The sequence below is a fragment of the Anabas testudineus genome, chromosome 4, assembly GCF_900324465.2.
Source record: "Anabas testudineus chromosome 4, fAnaTes1.2, whole genome shotgun sequence".
NCBI classification, from domain to species: Eukaryota; Metazoa; Chordata; class Actinopteri; order Anabantiformes; family Anabantidae; genus Anabas; species Anabas testudineus.
The window spans coordinates 19,425,601-19,452,862 of record NC_046613.1 but is presented as its reverse complement, the minus strand read 5'-3'; the positions used below and the strand labels follow the sequence as shown (position 1 = coordinate 19,452,862).

The following is a 27,262-nucleotide window of genomic DNA, read 5'->3' as shown; positions in this document are numbered from 1 at the left end:
TCTTCATATCATGTGAGAGGAACAGGAAGCAGCAGGAGGGGTGCGCAAACTTGCACTAAGCAGAGAAACTACAGTAATAACGCACATGCACGCACGCACGTACATTGGACGTGTGTGTGTCTCCTCCTGTTTCTCGTGTAATCCTCTCCGTTCTGTAAATAACCCCCCATGTGCATCAGAGCTTGTGTTGAACTCCGGCTTCACTCTCGTGGATTACGGTGTGATCAGCTGTGTTTAAGTTTACATTTACTGTGCAGATTCACACTGACGGTATTTTCAGCTGCGTAAAACTGAAAAGCATAAATTCAACCAGTGCTTTTAGTCTCGTCATTGCTGTTGTGAGGACCTCTACTGAGGGGAATCGGTACTCAACCATTTAAAAATAAGACAACAACTCCACTGATGATGCTTCAAATCCACAATAATCTTGTATTATTTATGCAGATCGTGTGATTTCTGCAATTCTCTTTTGCGAGCCCATTTATTTTCCTGCGCCAGTTTCTCATTCAGCCCGTTTTCTCAGTCCACTCCAGGTTTTCCGAGCCTGCTTCAGTCGCTGTGATGCGCTGAGCGGCGCAGTTTCTACTCCACAGACCCATGAACATCCACACTACCTGCTGTCGCCTTGCTTACGTCCATCCACATCTTCTACGGATCTACCAATCGCCATCGCGGGACCTGGTTTGTTAGTCATATGCCAAAATGTGATTATATGATTACACCTGAGCTCGCAGCCGCCTCTGCACATTTATTGGCAGGTTAAACCGGGAGCTACCGGGGAAATCTTCCAGGGCAGGGTGTCACACAGGAGGCTTAACGCTTTGACCTTTGACTGGCAGCGAATGACAAATCAAAGGTCTGTGTCTGTGAGCGGAGCCGGGGTTCAAAGCGCATCTCCACCACAGCACAAGACGGCGCTCCCGGGAGAATGATAGAGAGCGCCCTGCAAGGTAAAGTCATCTGCAGGATTTGGTTTTTGTTTATACTCTTTTGATGCGATTCGTGGACATGGTTGATTCGCTGTCATGTACATGAAAGGAGAACAGAGCATCACTAGGCTACATGGATGTTACATAATATGAGGCTGCTCTGGAAATTCACACCACTTCCCCCTCATAGTGCATCTCCACTCGATGGATAGAGAGGATATGATCAACGTGCACTTTTTTTTTTTTTTATCCCAGGAGAAATCATTCGTTTGTCATCACAGATCCATCTAAAATCAGTAACTTGTCTCTGTGCTTTCGGCCTCTGTGCGCACACGAGCAGCGTGAATGACATCATTTGGGTTATTTTTATCAGGGGTGTCAATTTATTAGATCCTCATTATTATTTGTGGAGATAGAGGGTGACACGACTTGTCGTTTCTGCACGACAATTGTTGCTAATGTTGCTTGATCCTGATAAAAAAAAATAGCACGAATGAGTGTGAAGGGTGCCACTTGGATCTCAGTTGGATCTTTCTGTCAGCTGATGATTTCGGTAGCGGCATTTCATGGCACCTTTAAAGGCGCACGGCACTCTCCGAAAATGAGTTTCTATTAAGGGCCAATTTCAAGTAGAAATGAATGAAATGTCCATCCACAGTTATCACGGTTTTCTTTTTTAATGTGAGGTTTCTGTTATTGTCATCGTCAATATTATCAGGGCTGGCTCTGTGTTGACAGGACAGCTCCTGGGTTTGTGTTGTCCAATAGCGCGCGGCCACGTCACCACCGGCGTCACGCACGTCACATGATCAGCCCAACACGGCCTGGTGTGGTTTCATGTTCACATCAGCAGCCTGTGAATCACATAATGCTCCAGCTTTTATTGGTAAAGATAAAGTGCATGTAGTGCCATAAGAGCAGAGGGAAGAGATGTGTATGATACATGGCAGCATTTCTACAGGATAGATGCTGCTGGTATAAAAAAACTATAAAAGAAAAGTCTGTCCTCCCACCAGCCAGCTCAGAATTAGTGGCAAATCAAGAGGTCATTGATGCCCTTGATATTCAGTGGAGACTGTTCCTGCAAGTTTCAGTTTTTAGCACACAGGACAATAATCCTTTAATTACAGGATGTAAAGTTCCAACTGTGTTTGTTGAGTGAGTCCTAAAGCTGAACCAGCGCATTCCTGGATTCTCTTTAACTGTTATGAGGATAATAATTAATCCTCAGTCTGTCTTTGATAATGATTATGATGATGGTGACGGTGGTAAAACCAATGAAACAAGTGAAACAGATAAGAGACCGTAATAAGTATAAGAATATGACGCTGAACTGTGCATTTAATAGCATTTTCATGAATCATTAAGGTGCATTACAAGTGTCTCACTGATACCACTACAGGTCACCAAGGGAAGTGCTGAATCAGTTTTATCATGGAAATTCACTTTTTGGCCATTTTTCCATATTTATGCAACATGTTTTACAAAAGTTGAACTACGGTCTCTTATAGAAAGCCTAGAAATGTTAATGCTTTTGGAACAAAGGTCTGATGCAGGTCAAAGTATTTCTATGGTTGTTCTATAAGCTTTTTTTTTGTGAAGTCAGTAATGTTTCTGTAACTAGATGAATTGATAATTTAATCATATTTTCTAAGGTTCAAGGTAACATATTGTTGACAGTTGTTTGTTTTATATGATCCAAATTCAAATTCTGTTCTAAAATGATGATGAAATCATCCTTTGCTTTTTCTTGTTTGAGCTTACCACGTCTTTAAGAGTAAATCTTTAACTTTTCATTGAAATGGCAGAGATTGTGATGCCTTGTGATGCTGCACCTGCTCACTCATGAGAGCATCGTGGGTTAAACATTGGTCGGCACAGTTAGAAACAAGACAGGAAGCTCCATCCCAACACTGCAGTGGCAGCATGTGGCATCCGGTTATTCGGGGGTACCGTTCCACCCTTTCGGACATTCCATTCCCGCTGTGCTTTGAGCTCCCGTCGGCTCTCCGAAAAGAGTTTCCCAGGCTCATGTCCTCTTTTCAGAACCATGTAGGGTTTCCGTTGCCAGGGGACAAGGCCAAGGAAGGAAGCATGCCACCAGTGGTCAGTGTTCTGTCCTGCACGGCCCCTGGGTCATAACACAGAAACTGGATCTAAAATGAATAATTTGGAGCTAAAATTACAAATCAGCTCGATTTTACATTATTTACATCACATTTTAATGATGCTACAATCAGCCTACTAACACCCAGGGCTTTTAGGGAAACAGAGAAGTGATGCAGACTGAGTTTCCTTTTCCTGACAAAGCATGGTGCTGTTGTCTGCAATACTAACAACAACACTCCTCTTATTTCTGTCGTCTAATATGTTAAGCCAAGGGGTCATCTTTCATTATCTGTGCTGTCACTCCCTTACAGTTAAGATTTAGAAATTAATACTATTGGTGGAACAAAACAAACATTTTCCAGGCATCTGGGATGCAGTGAGGAGCACTCTTGGCAAATATATCACGTTTTTTACAACCTAATTAATTGAGAAAACAATAATGTGATCCAACTACTTCAATATACCACACTATACAATCACAATTTGCTTGGAGCCAGGAGAAAATAACCTTTAAGGAGAACATCCTTTCTCTGTGCACTATAGCAAATAGTGGGATCTCACTTATTTGGAAGTGGCTTTGGTAATAAATTGTATATATTATATTTAAAGTGCAGTTTCTTCCCTATGTCACTATAATATTAACAGTATTTACTGATCCTGAGAATTACAGCGTGTTCTTTATTAGACATATGATATTTCTATATATTAGGAGCTGGTGTTTGTAGTCTCTGCAGAAGAACAGGGTTAGAGCCATCCTCCCTTTTCACCTATTAGAGTGTGTGAATTATAGATGCAGTAATAACATGAGAGGACTGTCTGTAGGGGTGGATGGATGCTCCCTCACCCAGTCGGGGACTACAGCAGAAACAGCAGCGTCGTCGTAGTAAAATGCGGTGTTGAGAAGGAGAGAGAGAGAGAGAGAGAGAGAGAGAGGGGAGAACCGGGCAGGATATTTCTCTCCACAGAAAACAGAGGGGACTGCTCGTCCTCTCCTCGGACATGTGGGGCACCAAGCAGCAGCAGCAGCAGCATCAGTAGCAGCAGCAGAGGCGGCGGCGGCGGTGGTGGCGACGGCGCGGAGCGGAGCGGAGCGGAGCAGCCTACCTCGTCTTTGGGGCTTCTTTTGTCTTTAATTCCTCTTTTGCGTCCTTCGGTAATGAGCTTGCTGGGGGCCTACAAGAAAAAGACCAGTTACGATGGCTATGAATCTTTGCAGTTGGTCGACAGCGGCGGGGATAGCTTCAGTGTTGGCAGAGGAGGCAGCGGCGGCGGCGGCGCACTCGGAGGCTCCATAGCGGCCACCCTTGGACCAAAGGCAGGCCCACTGAGAGAGGAGGACTGCAGCACCATGGACAGCTCAGGTAAGAGTCCCCGAAACCTCCGGTAACTCGGATGGCGACTGTAGTTTGCATGAATCGTGCATGAGTAAGATGTGTTGACTTTCCACAGCATTAACGCGGCCTGTAGCTGTGAGGCAGCAGTGGACACATCATGGCTAACAGTAGTGAAAGTAGACAGGGATGCTCTGCACCTCCTGGAATCCCCCAGACCCCACCTAAATGGAAACAAGAAGACATTGCATGTAGAATAGATCCTGCTACCATTGCTTTTGTGCAAAACCATAATTTTAAATTTATGTATTACATGTTTAAAGTGTCATGAGGTCTTTGGGTTAAGACATCCATATTACTAGATTGTGGGCATATTAAAATATAATACTCCAACCTCCATTATACGGTAAAACATATGCAGGTATATGTATGCAAACTCATTTTACAGTCAACATTGAGTGATATTTACTATAATAACCACAGGAATCACCTGTTCACTTTTTTATGTGTTGTAAATGTAGTGGTCAGCAGCAGCAGCATGTTAATACAGTTTACTTTGATTTTAAAGTGTAGAAGTCCACAGGCTGTGAATGATGGATTATGAACCTAATGATACATGCTGCCACTTTACTACCTGCAACTATTTCCACTACAAATTCTACCCCTGTAACTAAAGTACTATTAATACTTCATTTTCATATATCATGTCACGCCAAAGATTTGGTTCACCCCATCTGGGATTACAACGTACACATATACAAAACCCAAACCAACAACATCCTTTACTTTTAAATTAACTGTAAACTGCATAACAGACAATCAAGAAATGCTACAACCCTCAACTTTGTTCTCCAAATGGGACTTAGGTCTCTGTCTGCTCTGTGTTAACCTCGCTGCAGTGGTCTGTGGAGTCAGTCAGCCTCCAGGGATGAACATTTGTGTGAAACAAAAGAAGCTGGATGAGAAGGGAGGGAGGGTCAATTGGGGGGAGGCGACTGGGGATAGGGATTTGGATGTGGAAGGGGGGGTGGCGAGGACTATGGTGTCAGATGTCTGTCTGGCACGCCTGATTCGCCAAAGTGCCTTTTTCATGTACATGTGTGTCTTTCTGTACCTGTGTGTATCTACATCCATCTGTCCCATTCACAAAAAGTCAGATGTTGTAGGGTAGGGATTGATACTCAAGAAGGAGGGAAGCACATGTAAACAAACCATTTATCTTTCTGCCAAAGCCTAGAGCTCCCTGCTCTGTTAATGTCCCACACTCTCTTTCCGTGAGCGCCTGTATCACCTTATAGAGTCTGCATTAGAGCCTCCCCTGGTGTCTGGATCGACAGAGTTCGTCACTGTAGCTGGCTAACCAGCCTGCACACTCCCACATCCATCTGGCCACAGACACAGAGGCACATAGACTGGTTTACAAATGAACAGGAAGCAGGCAGATTTGGACAGACACAGATAGAGCATAACGTATAATTCTTTATAGTATGATCAGAATTGGACACAGCAAACAGAGAACGAGACACACATAATGAAGTAAAATGTAAATAAACAAACAGCTGAATTAAATGTTCATATTGTACAAACTTTATCAACCAACTCGTTACACTGGTCATAATCAACAGTCAGAAACGTGTATGGAGGTGTCATCGGTAGACAGTGCTTCAGTTTAAGAAATGACAGGACAGAAGGGTTGGAAAACACTGCATCAATCTCTGCAATAGTCATAAAACAGCCACAGCTGACATAAGCTGGATATACTAAGAATATAAAACAAATATAAATAAATATTGTGTTGAGCTTTGCTGCCAAGAAAAGTAGTTTTACTGTGTTGCATTAGCAGGGATGTCCAGTTAGTCCATGTTTCAGTGTGATCTCAGCACAGAAAATGATGCACTATCCAAAAACCTGTGAATAAGTAGCTCGGTGGGATATGAATATACTGTAAATATATATATTTATTAAAAAATCAGTACTTCTATTAGACTTTTTCATAAGAGGCGTCTTGATGTGTCACTATAACACACATGTAAATAACCAAATGGATCATGGCTGAATCACATTTAGCTATTTCAGTTTCATTGTCTATGTATGGTTCACTGTCACGTTACTGAGACACTTGAACAGAACAGCATCACAAATTTTATTACCAGTGCTTTTCTGATTATGACATTATTTTTGTTTTTGCATCTCAAGCGTGCAACAGTTTACGTGTCACTCTCTTCACAGCCTGTTTGAGCTCTCGTGCTGTTTAAAGCAGTAGAGTAGATTATTAATCAAACGCTCCTTGTCCCATAATGATGAGACAAGGAGCGTATCATCAGCATCCATACTTAAGCAGATTAGAGTTTGGGTTGATGCCACACTTATTCAGGTCCAAGATGCAACATGGCCCAGCAATACAAGATGTGCGTATGTATCCATCTGTGTCATTCACACCAATCCGGGTACTGGGTGGCAAAGGTTCAGGCTGTGGGAGACAGACTTATTCAGACAACCCACTGATCCCTGGGGACATAACTAGAGCTGTCTTTTCTTTTCCTCTCCCTCCCTCTTCCTTTCCCTCTCTCTTTCTATTGGTTGACACACTGAAAGTGATAGGAGGCAGCTGAGGAGGGAGGAGGGAGTGAGCTATTGTCTTGACACTGTTTTCGCAGAACAGCTCTGTCTGTTGCGAGATTTCTTTGAAGCCCATTTGTTCCTTCATCATCACATCTGCCTCCTTACCTGCGCAGGTATCAGACATGTTTGGCAGATCCAGGCTGAGCTCACTGAGCTCTTGATTTCAAGGTAGACCAGGAGCCAGGCATGCCTAATACAGCCTGTCATGCTCACTGACTGAAAAAATATGCATAGGAAGAAAGTTAAAAATAGATTTTAAAATGGCAAGGGAAGCATTTCAGTTTATATTATCCACTGTAGACATGCTCAGCAAGGCTACTATATTAAAGGAATAGTTCTACATTTTGGGAGTTATGCTTGCTCTTTTTCTTGATGAGGCTTTGTGTGTGAGGACTATAAATAGGTTCTGCAGCTGGTTAACGTAGCTTAGACTGGAAACCAGAAGAGATAGAGATCTGCAGCTTCTTCTGAATAAACCAAAAATTGTATATTTAGTTAGATAAAAGTACAAGTGTACTTAAATTTTCTTCTTTCTTACTCCTGTGTGGCTCAGTGAGATAAACCTGATTACATATACACTGTATTAATATTAGGAAGAGTTTCTACTATTACGGCTACCCTAGTTACACCATCACCTACCGATTTAGACTTAGAAATTGGACTGCTGTATTGGATTAGGAGAAGAAGTTTGACGGTCGAGTCCAAAATGTTTCTCTGGATCATACACTGTTGAACATGAGTTTAACAAGCTGAGGAGTTTTATTCCTCAGTAGAAAAATAAATCCCTGTCACACATTTCAGGTCTCATGCAGTCCAAGATGAAAAGTCTAAATTTGGAAGAATCCTCTTCAACACATACGGTGAAGGCGGTCAGGATGAAGTGAGCGAAGCAGGGAAAGGGAGAGGAATCGAGGGACCAAGAATAGACAAGTAATGTCTGTGATGAACCGAGGGGAGAAAGACAGAGAGATAAACAGAACAGAAAGCAGCTACTCTCTGAATTCACAGGAAAAATCTGTAGCCAGATTTTCTCTGACACAATTTTCGTGTTTTGGATGTGTTAAAGTCTGCTGCTAAAATCAGTCCAAAATGTTTCCCATCACTGATGTTTCCCATCTTTTAACCACAAAAACTATGAGTGAGATAGATTCTTGAAAATGAAGCAAATTGAAAAAAAAAAAAGGTACACTTTCAGACTTTGGCTTCACAGGACGGAGTCATATTCAGTAATGGAAGAGGGCAGACCTTCCCACTGTCACCCTATATCTCAATGCAAGTGAAGAGTCCAAACACAGTTGCAGTGGGGAATATAAATACATTACAATACGGCTGGATCGTGTACGATACATCAGTCTAGTGTTGCAGTGTTGAACCAGCAGGTCAAATGTGATGCTGAACTTTAAATGAGAAAAGTTAAACCCATGTTGTAAATCTGCCTTTCACTGAGAATGCAACACAAAGTCTGTAGATATGTCAACATATGCACTGCAAAGTTACATGTCCAGTGATGGGTTTAGGATGGGAAAATACAGAAAGAGAGAAAATCTCAGATCACCACAGGGTGCTGACTCAGATGTGACACCTGGGTTTCTTCCGTCTCTTGCTACCGTATACACAGCTCCAGATGGTATGCATTTTATTGTGTGTCTTGTGTCTGTGTCCTAGTCCATCGTGCTTTCACACCTACGCATCCATCCCTCGCTGAATTAAAGTGAAAAACCATAATCTCCAGTTTACAAATGAAGGCTTGTATGGATTCAGTAGAAGTTATGTTAAATCTTAAGCAACACAATTGCTTAGAAACAGATTTGTCTTTGGTCGGGGATAGAGTAAGATGGTTTTAATCCAGCAGTGTTTCCATGGGGTCATGACCTTCAGTGTATGTTTGTGTGTGTGCATGTACTGTTTGTCATTTCTGATTGGCACATAATCATCTCCAGACATGGATGCCAGCTATGGTGGAGGGCTGTTGGATATGGTGAAGGGAGGAGCCGGAAAGTTCTTCAGCAACTTTAAGGACAACCTGAAGGACACCCTGAAGGACACCTCCACCAAGGTCATGCATCAAGTTGCCACGTAAGTGATGGCTGTGTTCACACAGTACAATATAATGCACTGCACTGTAGCAGTTGCATAGCGCCCACTGTAAACTGCATTTCTATTGCACTTGAGCTACAATAATAAGCTGTTTTAAATTATTCATATTCTCTGAAAAACTTTACATCTAAACTGCTGGAATTTGCTTGCTGGAAAGTATGTATAGGTTCAGAAGTCCAGATAGGAAAATGATGACAGGACAACGGTGGTTAGGCTTGACTTTGAATTCCTCATATCAGATATAATTCAGACTCTGTTTCTGCTGATGCTTAAATATTAAAATATCTGTATTTCGCTGAAGTATTAACATTACATTTGTTAATTGAAAACTGTTTGCTGTTGATGCCAACGTCCCACAGCTTTAAGAGTGAAACAGAGCAGTGAGGATGGAGGGAGGAGAGAGGGAGGTAGCAGAGTCTGGCACCGCTCGCTCGTCCCAGTGTTTGTGCACAGGCATCTGCACAGGGCAGCACAAAGGGGCCTCTGTATCAGACAGGCGCACACACACATTGCTCCTCTGGCTGTTGACTCATCAACTTTGATTGCCATTATTCCTTTCTTGTGTCTCCCCTCCTCTGCTGCTCACATCTTTTGCAAACTCCCACTCCGGTCCCGTCGCTCCCTCATGTTTTCCGCTTCCTCACGCCTCTCATCTCGGCTCCACCTTTCCTCCTCTCCTCTATTTGCTGCCTGTCGCTGCTCCCCTGGCTGAATTATTTATGGCAGCTCATTGTGCCAAATGGCCAGTGCACTGCGGATACAGAAGGATTCATTTCATTAGGGCCTTCTGTGTGGTAGTGTGTGTTTGTGTCTGTGTGAAGTGGTTGGTTGGGATAGGTGGATGAACAGAGGTAAACTAATGTGACACGTTAGTAGACTTTAAAACAGCTTAAAGAGATTTATTTGATTCTATGATGTACTGTATCAACATTTACTATCCTGTGTGTAATGTGATGGACATAGATTTTAATAGCTGCATTTAAAAAACTACAAATTCCTACAGTTAGCTTTACCATTCACCATCTAGAATGGTGCAACTACAGGTCAGGGAGGGTTGTGTGTATAATCTCAGGTTTATGTTAGTATCATAATAATTTGTGGATCCTGCTTAATGACTGTCTTTGGTGGTTTACCTGTGCTGCTCCATGACAATGAGTCGTGGAGACAACATGCAATTACAGGGATCTAATAAACAGCTGGATCTAATGGTGAATTCATGGGAGGTGCTGCTCTCCCTCAACTGCAAAATAAGCAAGTCAACAAATTCTGATCCAAGAAAAAATAAAAATCATGCCAAGCACCGTTTGCATTACATTGTAAAAACAGTTTCAAGGTAACTTCTCTGGATGCGTTTCTACATTATATTTTCAGTCTACAGTCTAGAAACTAAAATGTCAAAGACTTGGATTGCATAGTTGTCACGATCAGATCCCACACATCTATTGGGAGGAAACAAGGCGGCTTTTCATACTTCAAGAATCAGGCTTATTTCAAAACAAGGCAACAACAATGCAGTTGTTTTTTTATTTGAAGTAGCACAGTAACGATGGATCAAATGAGTAAGTGTAATGTATAAGTTACATGTCACAGTCACAAACCCACAGAGTTATCTCCCACTCCCACTCTTTATTTTACTTAAAGAAATTCAAGGTATCTTTGTTTACCCCAGTGGCAGAAACATCACTCACTGATTACTCAGTGATTAGTTTTTGTGTTGGGGGTTGAATATGTGTGACTTTTCGTCAGTAGAAATTCCCCTGATCATGCTTTTTTTTTAAAAACCTGAACTGAAGCTCCTGCGAGTTGTTGTTAACCAGCCCCGTTTTTAATACACCCAACTAGACTTGATTTCTGTTCTGCTTCAGTCTCATCTGTATTCAAGGCAAAAGACTGTTGCTGAATTATTTAAAGCTGCCTGCTTGTTTGTTTACCTGGCTGAAAGGACATTTTGCAGGGAAACCAATTTGGAAACAACACTCAACAGTGTCTGTGAGAAACACAGTGGTGAGGGACGCTGGGTAGTTGATCCGGTTTTGTTCGTTGCCCCTGTCCCCCACAAACCCACTTTCGTCCTTCTTTCTACTTTTTTGCCATTGGTCTCTCACTCTTCTTCTTGTTTAGATTCATTCTCTTCCACTTATTTTCATGTTATTCTCATTTGTCAACACAACATTTTCTTTCTGCCTTTTCCTACTAAACAACTTTATTTCCTCCCTCTCCCTCTCTAACTTTATCATAACATTACATCTGCGTCTAGATTAAACAAGCTGATCCTTAAAGGAAAAGGCTATAAGAGTTTTTGGAGAGGAGCATGAAGGGAATGTAGACAGTGCAAATCAAATATCCATCGGGATCTAACCCACTTAGACTGCGTTCATTCGAGTGTGTATGTGTGCATGTGTTTGTGTGTGGTCACAAGAGACCGAGTTACAGCACTTGTGATAAAATCTGGCCTAAAATGTTTTTTGTGCTCCTGGTGTTTACTTTCCAGTAAGAAAATACAAACATCAGGCATGTGTGGTGGTGGATGTGCTCGTGGGAATCTGCATGTGTGTGTGTTGTCATTCTTCTGCCACATCGTGCAAGTACACAGCTGCAGCGAGCTACCACACGTCCAGCAGACGTTGAAGGCAGCAGTCGGCCTTTGGGACTGGAAGTAAATGTCAAAATGTAAACAAACAACTGGTTTACTCATTTTAGCTGGATGTTGTCTGCTTTCACCTGCCTAACCACCTCAACACGATGGAAAGGACAGAACTTCACATTCAGCCTTGTCCAAAGTGGACAAGTCGAGTTGCATTGCATTACATAACCACATCAAGCATTGCATCAGGGCCATGTGGCACTCCTCCAGGACCACATAGAGATCAGTGGCCCAGATCAGCCCTGCTTGTGGGTAGTACTCACAGTAGGTAACGATTAAACTCAGTTTGATACACATCAACCTACTAATGTGGATTGGTAATTGCACTACGGTGGGTAGCTGTTTAAACACTTTAGATCAGCTGTTCCACAAGAATTAGACAGGTAAAACAAATCGCACTCCAACTCCAGTTCAGCCTACTGTGGTGAACCTGTAAAATACGGCTTCCTCACAGCCAGACACACGGAGGCTTCTGCTTTAAAGCCTGGTGGATGTGCGTTAGAGCCTGATGCAGTAGAGCGCTCGATCAATGTTTAGGATGCTGGACATTGTTGTATTGATCTGGTCTCTTTAAAGGTTTGATATGTCTGAAATATGGAGCATCTTTTTATCATCTCTCCTGAATGATTAACTTGTCTGAGAACAACACGGAAATGTGCCTGGTGCATCTGGTACAGCACTATGCCTTCAACGGACTCCATCACATGTTTATACATGTTGCTTGTACTATTTTGTCTTATTGTTATTTTCCTTGGTTTCAGGTACACTAAAGGGGAGCTGGACATTGCTTATATCACATCACGGATCATAGGTAAACCCATTTTAATTAACGATAATGGACATTTGTGCATGTGATGATTCATTTTATTACCCCAACCATGAAATAAGCAACAATCTGATTCAAAAATGTATTTTTTCAACATTGCATTTATTGAATTTATATTAAACTACAACATTAAGATATAAAATTACAAGTTGGATCTAATTTGAACAATTGCAGTTCTCTTACTTTAAGATCTTCAAGTTCACCATCATACAACAAAACGTACCTCTAGGTCCCTCTAACACTTACAGTTTTAACATATAAATGTACCTCCTGCCGTCTCCCCCATGTCCTCCCCCTCTAGTGGTCGCCACTTTGTTTTTTTAGGTATCTACCCTAAGCTTTCCTCTCATACCAGCTCCCCATATTTGACTTTTCATAAAAGGCCCCAATTCCAGCAGTTCTTAGTCATGATTTCTTCTAGGGGTAAAAGTGCCGGTGCCCTCAGTGATTGATTTTGCATTGAAAAAGTGTTTCTTTTGTATAACATACCTTAAAGAAATGTCCTCAAACGTCTTAAAAACCCCTTCTACAAAGATGTCGCCTATTTTGTTTATTCCCTCCTTTGCCCTTATCTACAGTAAAACCCTGCGTCCAGTTTATATGGTTTGAATGAGCTATTTAAACTATATTAGTGCTTGGAAATATCAAAATTCTGTCCCATCATGCCTTCTGCACAGCCGCTAATGGTTAGGTTTCCATACTTGCTGAATGTGTATAAACGTCTGAGATACTGTTTATTTTTTTTCCTAGTGATGACCTACCCAGCAGAGTCAGTTCAGATCGGCTACCAGAACCATGTAGAGGACATCCGCTCCTTCCTTGACAGTCGCCATGCTGACCACTACACTGTTTTCAACCTATCACAGCGCAACTACCGTGGGGCCAAATTCTCCAACAGGGTGAGTGTGACACTGTCACCATCACAGATATATTAGTTTGTATGTAGTTGTTAAAGGTTGTGGCACCATTTTAACTCCCTGGACTATTATAACACTAGAGTGAGATGTGTGCGAGATGCTGTTGATGCTGATGATTTGCTGGCTATTTGTGGTCTGGCAGTGTTTTAAGTGAGGACTGAAACAACAGCACATGTTGTCATAGGCTTCTAATTAGATTTACCAAATCACACCTATCATTGCTTGTGGTTCCTCTGTCATTACAACTTTTTTTTAGTTCTACAAAGCATTAAAGCGAGCAGAGAACTCTTAGCGTTACATCCCTTATCCATCAGCTTATCAAGCCTTCATTGCTTATTTCCAGTGACTCAATGCACGGTAGCTTATACAATAATTAATCAATATTTAGTGAGGTAATCATGTATAATATTAGACTCTCATGTTTTAAAGATTGTACAACACCTAAAATCTTATTTGATTTGTGACTGTGAAATGTGAACTGGAAGGGAATGTGGGCACTGTGTCGTGCTCTCGTGTGCTGGAGCAAAATCAGCCATTTATTATTATTCCATCTAATTCCGTTTTTATCATCATGACTGCTGTCGGCACGGGGTCCTTGTCTCATGTCATTCAACACATTTGAACAGCTGGATTTGGATTCAAGTGAAGGCATATGTGGAATCTCTACAGTAAAAGACTCCGACCCTCTGGCATAAAACAACCACGGAAGCTGAGAAGTCAAGCTGTGGAGTTAACATGGCCAAGATGGCCCCCTGTCTGCTTGTGAAAGTTGCTGTATCTCTAGCAGATGACTCATCGTGACAACTGGTGTGTTATGTTTCTCTACCGCTGCAGTGTTGTTGCTAACCTCTGCCACTCCTTCTCCTCTCCTCCTGATTTTATGTCTATTCTTTCTTTACTGCTTGCTCATCTTTCTTCTCCTCTCTTCTGTCTTCTGTCTCTTTGCACTTCCCCACTATTTTTCTCCTTCCCCTCATTCCTTTGTCCCGCTCTTATTTCCTGCACCAACTTCTCATTTCCCAGGTTTCAGAGTGTAATTGGCCTTCTCGGCAGGCTCCCAGCCTCCACAACCTATTTGCAGTGAGTAAGAACATGCACAACTGGCTCAAACAGAATCCCAAGAATGTGTGTGTCATCACCTGCTCGGTAAGATAACAATCAGCTATTTATACTCATCTCCATCCTACATCTTACTTTTACTGATTGTCTTGATTCTGGTCAGTTGAAGTACAGATTTAAAGCCGCAGGGCCTCCAGGAACAGCTTCTGTTTGTCCCTCGACAGACTTTTCAAAGCTTTGCTTCAATTGTTTTATGTCCCATTTTTGTGTCTATGCGCAGTATTGAAACTACGCTTTCAGAGCACTGAGTGAAATACTCTTCAAACCTCTCAGTGTTTCCTCGCTTGTAATTCACTGTACAGAGATTCATCTTATATTCCTGCTTTTTTTAGCCAAAACACATACCTGCTCAGAAACTTTGAGAAAGTCCTAAAAACTCTACTTAAGTCTTAAGAAAAACAAGAGGGAGACATGGTGGTTGAACTGTGACAGTTTCAAAATAGGACATGTTTAGTTATGATGTAATGAAATCATTGTGTGTCAAAACCATGCAGACCTGTAAATCTTAACGGGGGAAGCAAACCACACGTTTGTTCCCATACTTTCATTGGCTCATTCGTTTCAAATACATTAAACCAGTTTCTGCCTTTCGGTACATTTTAGGATGTCAGCTGCAGAATTGGAATAATACATAAGACTCTGACCTCATGTAGGCTTGAATGTCTTGTTTCTGTGTTTGGTTGAAGAGAGGTAAATGATTTGAAGCAAGTGTTTTGTTTTTAGAGATCATTTTGGCAAAATCAACAAAATTTCATCAGCAGTCACTTCTAATGTGCCTTTAGTTCACCTGTGATGACACATTGACATCATCAGAGGCAGAGAAACACACAAAAATAATACAAATACAAACATTTAGCATTTCACTTTTTACTGTCTGTTCTCCGTCTGCGATAGTGATACTGTACACTAGCATGTGGTAGGAATGTTATTGCCAAGTCGCTGTGGTTTGACTGTGGTTTGGCAAACTGCTCCTTCTTGCATCTCAACCAAATAGTTCCTTCTAAAAACAGTTCTGAGCTTCAGATCACAGGAATGTTTTTGTCTCCCTGTAACCTGAAGTGAACTCAGAGAGAGAAAGAAAGAAAATAAAAGGAGAAGTACATTTAGTGAATAAAAACCTCTATTATGTGAGTCACCTTTCGCTTATTTGCGCATGTGAGTTTCCAATATGCTTATGGTGACAGTGTAGATCTACAGAAGGCTTTCAGAAAGTTGATAAGTCTAATACAGTCCTTAGTGAAGCTGGATGACTTTGTGTCTCCTTTATTGTGTGGATTCAGGATGGTCGTGCACCTTCTGGCGTTTTGGTCTGTGCCATGTTCTGCTTCTGCCACCTCTTCGACAATCCACTTCCAGCCTTGCGGCTGCTCAGCGCCAAAAGACCCGGTACCAGCCTTTGGCCTTCACACCGCAGGTTTGCATTCTGCAGCATGTGTGTGGGTGTGATGAAGCATGAGAAAGAAAAGAGGGGATGTGATAAAAGGAAAGAAACCGGCTGCTGAAGTTTTATCTGCAACGTCTTTGTGGCACGTTTTATTTTTTCCCCCTTTGCTGTTAAATCCCAAGCAGCTTTTTTTATTTCTGCTGTTATAAGTGTTGTACTGTATAGTGAATGATGAAATGGTGCAGTCTATACTGACCATATACCCTCGACAACCCTATCTGCCTATTAAAATGCAAAAGTTCATCTACATAATCAATGCCAGTGTTTTAGCTACATGTAGTAACTAACTGTTTCCTCAGCCTAAGTAACAACAGGATCTCCAGGAAAGCCTTTCTATGACCCTGCCAGCTACTAGCTCTTTATCAGCCCATGCTTGAGCAACTGCTCCCTCATGAGTCAGAGTTTTAGTGCAAGTTGACTGAGAGTTTATGGAAATTGCAGCAATAACATAATTCCTGACAGAGCACAGAGTCCTTAAATTGAATTGACTGCACTCATCTTTCTTTAACTGCTTTCTGCTTGTTGGCTCAATGCAGTGTTTTGTGCTTTGAAATATAATGAGCCCCCACTGTCTGTGCAACATTTTTTCCGTTTATGAATGACTGATGGCACCTATCACCAAACACTGCTGTCATGTGGGTGTGACAAAGTGATGTGGGATGTGTAGGACAAAACAACCTTGTAATAATCTATCCTTGTCTCTGTGCAGGTACATAGGTTATGTCTGTAGTATGGTATCAGAGAAGCCCAGTCTACCCCACTCCAAGCCCTTAGTCATCAAGTCCCTCACTATGAGCCCAGTCCCCTGCTTCAACAAGCAGCGTAGTGGCTGTCGGCCTTTCTGTGACGTCCTCCTCGGAGAGACGAAGATATTCACCACTGCACAGGAATACGAGAGGATGAGGTAGGCGCTTTTTTAAGTACTGATGCTCTAGGTAATGTAATGTAGGTTATGTATGACAGTGTGGTCAGAAAGTTAGAATAAAAATCCTGAAGTAAATCCTCTGTTTTCCTTCTTTCCTCTGTTATCCTACCTCACTTCAGAGAACACAGGGTCCAAGAGGGAAAGGTGGTGTTCCAGCTAGGTGTAAGTGTGCAAGGAGATGTTGTGGTTTCTGTCTACCACATGAGGTCAACTATTGGAGGACGTCTACAGGCCAAGGTAGAATCTGTGTACATCTCTATGTCAAATCCTAAAGAATCTGTTTTAAAGCCTATGTTCTCTATATAGTTAACATTTCAGTCAGATCTTAATGAGCAAAGGCACATTGACAAGCCTGGCATGATTCTGCTGGCACAAGGATCCATGAACCATTGAACAGTCTCTGGATGTGTTTGCAATTTATTTGAATATTTGTGCATCCCGATTCCAAACAACCCACAAAATGTCAGGAGCACAGAAGGAGAAAGACGGTTTTTAACACAGTAAACAGTAAAATCAAACAGATTTTTCAAAAGGTGCATGGACACAACATGTCTCTAGCTGGATTGTGAAACTAACTGACTAATATACTGACTAAATATACTGAAGTACAGTATATTTAAACAGTTTAGCTAATAAGTATAAATCTGTGAAAACTGGCAAAGCAACGTGCAGTTATTTTGTTTTATAGGACAAGACAATGTTATGCTGTGAGAGACTACAGTAGGCTATGTTTGACTATTATGATTTTCTGTCATAATCCAAATTTACATTTGTTCTGCTCTCGTTAGGTGTCCAACACCCAGATCTTCCAGATCCAGTTCCACACTGGCTTCATTGCTCCTGGAACAACCATGTTAAAGTTTAACAAGTAGGAACATTTCTTCTTTGTAATACTATAACTAGCACAGGAACGACATGCAACTTTCAAGTGTCTCTTAGTAATGTCCCAAAATAAAGAGACAATATGAAAAGTAATGCTGGTAAATGCCAACATCCAGTAATATACATGTAATAGACTTTAAAACAACTACTAGGCAGTGCCTTGAATATTTTTGTGCACACTATTTGCCCTTGCAGACCAGAGCTGGATGCATGTGACTCTCCTGAGAAGTATCCCCAGCTGTTTCATGTGCTGTTGGATGTGGAGGTCGAGGGGACAGACAAGCAAAAAGACCTGACGCCGCCGTGGGAGCAGTTCCCCTGCAAAGACCTCAGCCCCAATGTGCTCTTCTCCTGCCACCAGGAACATCAGGACGCACTTGCTATTGCTGGTACTGTGGGGACACTAGGGACAATTGCCACACATGGTGGGAGGCTGTATGTGGAACACTATGACATTAATTATTTACAGAAATTACACTGCATGTCAGTTATCCATTAGCTTCTGTTTAGGCTATTTTCCTCTTTCATCAGCATTTCGGAAAATCATATACAGACTTTACTGCTCTAATATCATTGGCTTAAGGTTGACACCTTGATTGACAAAACAGTGATCATCTTGTTAATATTCAATAAATTACGTCTGTGATACTCAGACCTGAGAACTGAGAAGAAGTCTCAGTAGAGTAAACATTAACTTTTGACAAGGAAGTTAAATTTTTTTCTACCAACTAATGTAGTAGTAGAAGTAGTAGTTAGTCTAAAATGTGGACAGATTAGTTGTGTTGTTAAGAAAAAATAACAAAAAAAGAAACAAAAGCTTGTTAGACACCAGCTAACTTGCATCTAATTAGGAAGCTTAGTTACAAAAATACAAACTAGGTAGCTGCTGTTAAATGACACTGGATTAACAATCAATCAGTTGATTTCTAAAATCTTTTAAATGTGTGTCCTGAATATGAAGCAATTTTAGTAACTGGTGATGTTTGCTGCTATTATTCTACTCATAACATAGTGATAATGTCTATTTATTTACCCATAGTTAAAACTTATCTTAATCTTAATTAACCCTAAACTAAAAACCAAGACCCTGACACCAGCCCTAACTTACAAAACTTCATTGTAGGTTGTTGAACGTACACACTCACACACACTGATATTGTACCGACACATGTAACATGGTACATATGATACAATAATACAGTGGTATATTCAAAAACTAATTTACAAACATTATCATGTAGACAATAAAACACACTAATATGACTCTTATTTGTGTTCTTGCAAGATGAGATGGAGGGCTTGGATCTGGAGGGTAAGACAGTAGAGGAGAGCTTAGAGCTGTTTACAGTCAAGTGACATTAGTTAAGCACGGTTTGGTTCAATTCAGTCATACTCCAAATTCCAAAATGTACATGAAATGAATTCGAAAATTCTGTTTCCACGTGTTGATTGAATTGAAACTAACCCATCCTTGTTATTAAGGTAATATATCACTTTAGTAGAAACATTTAAATTTTCCCCTAGCACAAACATCCACCCTGTAGTGAACTGAATAAATGACCACAGTAGTCGACTGGAAGTTATGTGACACATGCTGTATTTTGTCTCTACATATAACACATAAAGATGATATGTTTTAAATATATTTGTGGATTTGGAGACCAGGGCAGTCGAAGCAAAGACTCACGGTCATACAAACAAAAGAGTTCAGCCACACAAAGTAAAAATGCTCTACCAAGGTCTGGGTTAATACTAGCTACAGTACGTAGTTTACAGGCATTTTGAACGTCCTGTACTTTCTTTAAGAGAATCCTGCATATTTTATTGATGGCACTTTTGTAAACAAAGATTTATTGTGTTGCTAAAAGTTTTAGCTTAATGCAGCCACCAACCAATTACCAGACTGCGAAGTGTGAAACCCTCCAACCTGCAGTTTTAAGAGATCATCTGGTGCTTGTAGCAGTGATGACCTATGTAGTTGCTCATTATTTCCAGTGTCACCCTGCTTTTCCTCCGAACCTGCTCTGTGTTTCTGCCTTCCCTTTCATTTCCTTCATTTCATTCATTTACTGCATTCCTTCTATTTCTGTCTTTTCCTCCTACAGAGCCAAGCCGGCCCCATGGAGGTCCAGATGGTAAGGGCCATGGCGAGGAGAGTGAACCTTCTGATGATGAGATGCTGTCTCTCTCTGGTCAGTCAAGCAACGCCAGCAAGGCCCCCCCAAAACCTGAGCCCCCTGCTCCAACGCCCGCAGCATCTGCACCTACTGAGGAAGTGGATCTGCTTGGCCTGGATGGGGAGGACGTCAACCACCCACGCCCCTCGTCTCAGCCTCCATCTACTGCAGCTGCAGCCACTGATCTTCTAGGGGACTTGTTTGGGGCCCCACCCCAGCCAACCAGCGGGCCTTCATCTACCCAGTCCACGCCACACAAAGTAGGCCCCAACACCGCCTCGCCATGTCCCTCTCCTGCACCACCAGGTGAGACAACAAGATCCACTTTGTTTTTTCATGTGCTTTTAGCTTGATCTCCTAGTTTTTATTAGAGGAAGTAGTTCCACTTCCCATGGTACTTATGAGACCTTAATAATATAATTTTAGACATTTTACAATAAACAATTAAGTTATTAGAAAAAATAAAGAAATAAATACTAGGTAATCAGGATTATTTGAAAAATTAATACCAAACTAGGTCAAATGAAATTAAATAACTTAAACTAAAAAATCTTTTATCATGTCATTGTTTAGCATAAGACAATGACAGTTGTGTGAATTTTTTTTGCTCAGTGTTTGATCCCTTTGGAGCGGGTCCAGTGCCTAAGACTCAGGACATGATGGGTTCATTCCTTGGACCAGGTAATGTGGGGCAGCCAGACCCCTTCCTGCATGCTGCTCGCTCTCCATCACCCACCCTGCAGCCTACAAACCTGGGTAAGGCATGCATCTGCAGGTCTGCTGCACACTTTTTCACAGCATTGATGACGTAACAAAACATTTCGGTCTGAATTAGACTAAAGCATGTTTCACACTGATTTGCAAGTCTGCGGCTGCATCTTAGCACAAAAACATGCACTGTGATTGTCTGCTTGCATTAAGTTTGGTTAAAACTGGCGTCTTTATCAAGATTCATTAAACTGCTGTGTTTTTAAAGTAGTTTTCTTGTGTTACTGTCTTTGTTGTTTATTCAGACACCGGCTTTGCAGTAGATATCCTTTCAAATTTGTTGCTGTATGTTTGGCAGTGAACGAGTTTGCTTGATGTATTTGCATCACAGGTGTGCTAATTCATTCTCCATCATCTAATAAGTTTTTTATATATTTTATATTCACTAGGATTTACCTCCTTCCTTTGGGAGAGGGCCTGTGATGAAGAAAGACAAAGTTTTTTGTTATGTTCTTAGCAAGGCAATAACAGAAAATGTAGTTTGAAGAACTAGTGACTAGATCCATTTATACATCCAACACCTCTAACAAGTCTCAGACCTTCTATTATTTTCTCTGGCTGTGCGGGTTCATGTCTCCCATTTACTGTGTGCGCTGTCTCTGACAAACCTTTATTTGCTTGAATAGGCCGGAGTTCCCCCATCCCGCCCACCACCCCAACCGTCAACATTCAGCAACAAAATGTAATGGGAGGATGGGACTGGAACAGACCTGCTACCACAAGCACAGGTAAAACCCAGAAACGATATAATCACATAAACACACAAAAACACACCTAATAACCACAAACAGCTCAGAGGGTTCATCTAATCTTTTAATCTAAACAAACCCTATTTGCAGTAAAAAAAAACTCTCTCTTGCATTACTACTTGTTCCTTCAGGTGGAGGCTTTGGTATGGGCAGTAGGTCTGCCACCACCAGTCCCACAGGATCAGTCCACAGTACTCCCACCCACCAAACCAAGCCAAACACTCTGGACCCATTCGCTGACATAGGAAACCTAGGCGGAAGCCTCGGAGGTCAGTCACTGGAAATTGTCTTAAGTCTTTTTCACTTTTACCACCATCTCTATGTTATAGTGTTCATTTATTTTTCTTCAGGAGGCTCTGGCTTCTCCAGCAAACCCACCACCCCTACTGGAGCAACCCCTTCCTTCCCTCCCATGGGATCCCCATCGCGGCCTCCTCCATCTCCACAGCACACAGGAGCGTGGCAGCCACACACAGGAGCCGGCTTCCCCTCATGGCAGCCAGGAGCTGGAAGCAGTGGGGGATGGCCACCCCAAGGACAGGGTCCTGTGCCTCAGCCAAAGCCCAGTCCCAGCCACACCTCCATGCCTCACACATCACCCCAGAACCGCCCCAACTACAATGTCAGTTTCTCTGCAATGGGAGGAGGCTCACCCAGTGCAGGGGTTAAAGCACAGGCTGGTATGGGTAAGCAGGAGATGTTGATTGAAATCTGAAATAAATGGGTATTGAAGGTCTAAAAAAGGTGTTGTAATATTTGGATGATTGGATGTTTAACATTTTGATGCTGTAGGTGCATTCACTCACTGGATATCGATTGGTCACTTAGCTGTTGACAGTACATTGCACCTAATTGTGCAGGATGATAAATGGCTGAGTAGTCTGAAAACTATGCTCTCCCTCTCTTGTGTTTGTGCAGGTACTAAACCAAGGGCCTCGGATGCCAATTTCGATGACCTGCTGTCCGGTCAGGGCTTTGCCGGGACCAAAGAGAAGAAAGGGCCCAGAACCATAGCAGAGATGAGGAAGGAGGAGATGGCCAAAGAGATGGACCCTGAGAAACTAAAGGCGAGTAACTCCTTTGTAAAACTGAAATAATGACTAGTTTGTTGTTCTTATCTGCTTTTTGTTATCCAAGAAACAGCATGTAATCACATGACTGTTGTTTTGTATATCTGAAAAGAATCACTGTTCATTACATGTCATTAATTCATTGGGTTTTTGTCATCTGTTTATTCAGGATAGTACAATAAAAGCAATTCAGTCATTCCCAAAAGTAGGATAGTGTACTCAAAGGCCCTTGGCTGTTAAAGCCTGTCTTTTGTTTATGACATAATTAATTAGGCATCCAGTGTAAGTCTCCCATGACTAGAGCCAAAATAACAACACATTTCTGATAATAATTGTTTCATATCTGGTCATCACTGACTCCTCTTCTCTCCTTCCCCTGTTTGTGACCCAGATTCTGGACTGGATTGAGGGGAAAGAGCGCAACATTCGTGCCCTGCTATCCACCATGCATACTGTACTGTGGGAGGGCGAGACGCGGTGGAAGCCTGTGGGCATGGCTGACCTGGTTACCCCAGAACAGGTCAAAAAGGTCTACCGCAAAGCAGTCCTGGTTGTGCACCCAGACAAGGTCAGAAACGTAATGAGTGGTGGTCTTAGACCTAAGAAAATGATGATCTTTACCTGTATGCAGACAGGAAAAACTGCATTTCTGTGGCTCTATGTATAGAAAGCTCAATTTTATTGAGATAAGATTAAAGGTACTGTTTAACCCAAATTATTAACTGTATCAGTTGATACAGCGAATTCCATAATTTCTTTATTATAGCCTGCCCGTCCACAAAAAGTGACCACCTGGATTTAACTAAGCAAATAGGTGAGAGCCTCCCATCGGATAATTACTTCATGGATGATTATGTTTCAGCTGCCAACAACTTTTTTTTGGGACGGGCAGTGTATAAGCACTGTTTTTATGAAACCACATTTTGTCGCCTACTGTGCCTGTGCGTGTGCCAATTTGCTTAATTAATAACTGCAGCATTAGCATGAATAAAAACTGAATCAAATTGTACTTAGTTTGTGCTTCAACAGTTTTGAACACGGTCCAATATCTAGCAGGTGTTTTTATATCCAGGTGCTTGCCAGCGGCAAAACGTCTGCTTTGAATAACTCATTTGCTTTGTTGCAGAAACGCAGCTGTTCAACTGTGTTTCTCTCTCTTCTTCCACAGGCAACAGGACAACCATATGAACAATATGCCAAGATGATTTTCATGGAACTAAATGATGCCTGGTCAGAATTTGAAAGCCAAGGACAAAAGCCCCTCTATTAATTAGTGAGTGAGTTTAAGTGAATGAGGAGAGGATGTCCTTCCTGGTTCTATCATCAAATCCTGAAACCGTGTCACCACCTGTGGGCAACATACTACAGTCGCACCCTGCAACATTGGCCTTCATACCTGTGTTTTGACCCACGTTTGTCTTCTTACCACACACACACACACACAGAACATCACAGAACAATGACAAAAGACTACAGAACAGTAAGACTGAACAAACGAGTCCCTGTAGCGCTAACGTACCTACCTACTGTATATATGTGGTGCAACACTGTCCTTCCACGTTGAGTGACCATTCAAAGCAGAGTTACCAGAACATCTAGACAAACTGAGAAACATTTGACTCACAGAAGAAATCAATCAGATCAAAACACAGATAAAGGACACACACAAGAGAGAACCACATCAGAGAGTAAACCGAACAAGCAGGCGTCTGTTACTAGAGACTCAGAGCGTTAAATAGTCTGTAAAGCAGAAAAACGAGTCATTTACCAGGAAGAGGTTTTGCTTGATGAGTACGTTTTGCTTTGGTTTCTGTGTAAATTGGATCCAGGATCAGTTCTGTCATATCAAAGAATGTTAGAAAGAGTAAGAAAAAGAACAGCATCATCAAGTTTTGTTCGGTATGGTGTGTTTTTCAGTGATTACAGTGAAAATGAACTGAGCCCTGTTTTCCAGTCAGCTGTTTGGAGTTAAGATTTAACAATTTAAGGTTCGGAAAGGGAATAAAAGTACTTTTAACTTGAACACTGATTACAATATAGCTTCCATCTTCATTAGACTTAGAACTAAATCAGATTTAAAAAAAAGCATGGGTCAGAATAAAGACAGCTGGACCTTAGTGGTGTTGTACTGTAGGAGAGTCGCTTATCATTATGACATAAGCCTTGTATGTTTCTATGTTTGCAGGGAAGTGGGGGTTGTATATTTTAGATTTAGCACATGTACAGGTCCTTACATGAAGCACCTTGAGGCCTCATGCACACTCATTCATACAGTAACGTATTTTTGCAGGAGAGCTTCTCTGAAAGCACAAAATGACAACTTCACTCAGTGCAGCTTTGAAGGAGAGCAATTATTATTTATTTATTAGTTGATTTTTGTTGATTTTCATGTTGTTGTTTTACATCATGTGAGGTGTGTGAAGGAAATGTCTTAGGTTTTTGGACCATTATGTTGAACTCATATTGGAAACTGGTTCACAAGCTTGAAAAACAGGGAAATAAGTTGTCAGACCATATCACAGTTTTGTGTGTATAGCCTTTTATACTCTGCAGTATTTTTATACAATACAGCAGCAACATGCTAACGTAAAGGCGCAGGTTGATTTCACAGTCATAAACATCCCTGTCATAGGTAAACTATGCTTCATATCTCAAAGTTCACTCAAATATCACAGAAATGTGTTGCCATCCACACCGATTTGCAGCGACTGCAAGCTTTTCTTTTTTCCTTTGATCACTTTATGTATTTCGTTATTTGTGAAGCATTCCTGTCACAGCACTGACATTTTATTTGATATATTTTTAGTGGGCGGCAATAGCTCAGCTGACGTCTACGACTCCCAGTCTTAGTGGGTTCCTACTGTCTACTTGTCAAGGTGTCCTTGGACAAGACACCAAAACCCCGTAGTAGCGCCAATCTGTACTGTCTGGCAGCTGTCCAACCACAATTTCCCCAAGGGGATCAATAAAGTATGTTGTTATTATTATGCATCCCTGCAGCTTTTTGTCTGGACAAGTAATATTGGATATTTCATATTAGCAGTAAGGTACAGCACACATGGCTTCAAGTATCAACCTTTATTCAGGTTGTATACATGTTGCAGGTGCTGTTTAAAGGTCACCTAATAGATAAACTCAATCTGTGTAATCTAATATATGGACTAAGGTATATATGATGGAAATAGAACTGCCGGCATTGTCTCTTGTGCAAAAAGTAGTTCATAATCCTGGGATTACAGTGGCAAACATATGCAAAACAAAACATTTATTTAGCTATTAGCAATGACCTGAGGACATCGTATCCTTTCAACGTTGTGTTTCTAACAGAGCTCCACTGTAAAATCCAGTAAAGCTGTTTTATGTAGATGTTGAACCCCTGTTATCAGTTCAGTTCTTTAAAATCCATTTGGACATTGTTAATTCAGCAGAATATTTTCCTTAACATGTTCAACTGTCTACTGTTCAAGTTCAGCAATACCGTTTTCATGCTCTCTATCTACATCTTGGACATTTACATGACTGATGAGGAGCTTTTCAGATGGTCTTTGAATTTCAAATGGCACCTCTAGTTTGTTCATCTGCTGAGGATATTGAATGAATAACAACGACTGGAAAAACACTAGGATTGGTCAATAAAGTGACATTTCTTCCTCTGTTTTGGGACCCAGAATGGATCACAGCAGACAGCAGAAAAATGTGTCAGCTCAGATGGGGGCCCTCTGAACAGACACTGGATCTCAGGTTGAAAATGTCAAACTTTGATCTTGGGGTGACGGCTTTCTTTTGGTGATTTACCAGTCACAGGAAGTGTGTAGCATGTGCTTCTGTGCTTTATTTACACTGAAGACCTACATGTGAAATAACCCTGATACACTCATTCGCTGACTGAATACTCTATTTGCGATCTTTCAGCTATGTTAGAAAAGCTAACCTCTATATTGTAGTCAATGGATGTGTGTTGTTTGAAGTTGTGGTATGTATGGAAATGGTCAGATTTGGATACAGAATACTGTATGTTAATGTGTTTGCCTGTCTGCTGTTCAAGTATTACAAACTGTGTACAAAATCTGTTCATGTGTTCCTTTTCAGTTCTGAGTACTGTTACAGGATGTATATAATGATCAAGTGCAGTGCACAATGAATACTAAACAGAAAACATTAAAGGGGAGCAGAATTTACCAGGTTTTATGTGTCCCTTTATCTTCAGTGTCACCCTAATAAATGTCAAAGAGTCTGTTTCTCATTTTGAACACTAGAGGGCAGCAGCATGCTACCCATGAAGTGTGCTGCCTACATTGACATGTTTAAAATGCTCCTGGGTACATGTACTCAGAGCCTTTACTTAAGTAAAAGCACCAATACAAGAATGCAAAAAGACACTGACACGAAAAAGCCGTTAATTTCAAGATCTGTTCCACTTTAAATACAGAAAAAACTTTGTTGAGTATCAAAGTGAATGTACGTCTGTAGTAAACAACTTCGCTGACCACACATTTTATCAAGTATTACACTTTGAGATTGTTACTGATCTTTTTGCTGTCGAGGTAGAGCTCAATCTGAAAACTTTGGAAATATAACAAGCCGTCCCAGCCAGACACAAGTTGTTGTAACGTGTTAAAGGACGGAAACATTGGTAACCACTCGTCTCTTTCC

At 41.4% G+C, this 27,262-nt stretch overlaps 1 protein-coding gene across 3 annotated transcripts; it reads left to right on the top strand.

Moving 5' to 3' along the window:
• Positions 1-560: 560 nt before the first annotated feature.
• On the top strand, positions 561-26,783 carry dnajc6 (DnaJ (Hsp40) homolog, subfamily C, member 6). Of its 3 annotated transcripts, XM_026345544.1 has the most exons (19): positions 561-950; positions 4,255-4,399; positions 8,932-9,067; positions 12,494-12,543; positions 13,309-13,457; positions 14,499-14,621; positions 15,875-16,008; positions 16,748-16,942; positions 17,083-17,200; positions 17,752-17,831; positions 18,041-18,234; positions 19,951-20,328; positions 20,635-20,778; positions 21,417-21,518; positions 21,671-21,808; positions 21,890-22,225; positions 22,458-22,606; positions 23,001-23,177; positions 23,778-26,783. In XM_026345544.1, the coding sequence occupies exons 2-19, from the start codon at positions 4,387-4,389 to the stop codon at positions 23,877-23,879; spliced, it is 2,718 nt and encodes a 905-aa protein (XP_026201329.1). In that variant the 5' UTR covers positions 561-950; positions 4,255-4,386; the 3' UTR covers positions 23,880-26,783. The 3 variants fall into 3 exon arrangements, with proteins under 3 accessions (XP_026201329.1, XP_026201328.1, XP_026201327.1); XM_026345543.1 differs by lacking the exon at positions 561-950 and having other exon boundaries at positions 2,042-4,399; positions 20,635-20,703; XM_026345542.1 differs by lacking the exon at positions 561-950 and having other exon boundaries at positions 2,043-4,399.
• The last annotated feature ends 479 nt before the right edge of the window (positions 26,784-27,262 follow it).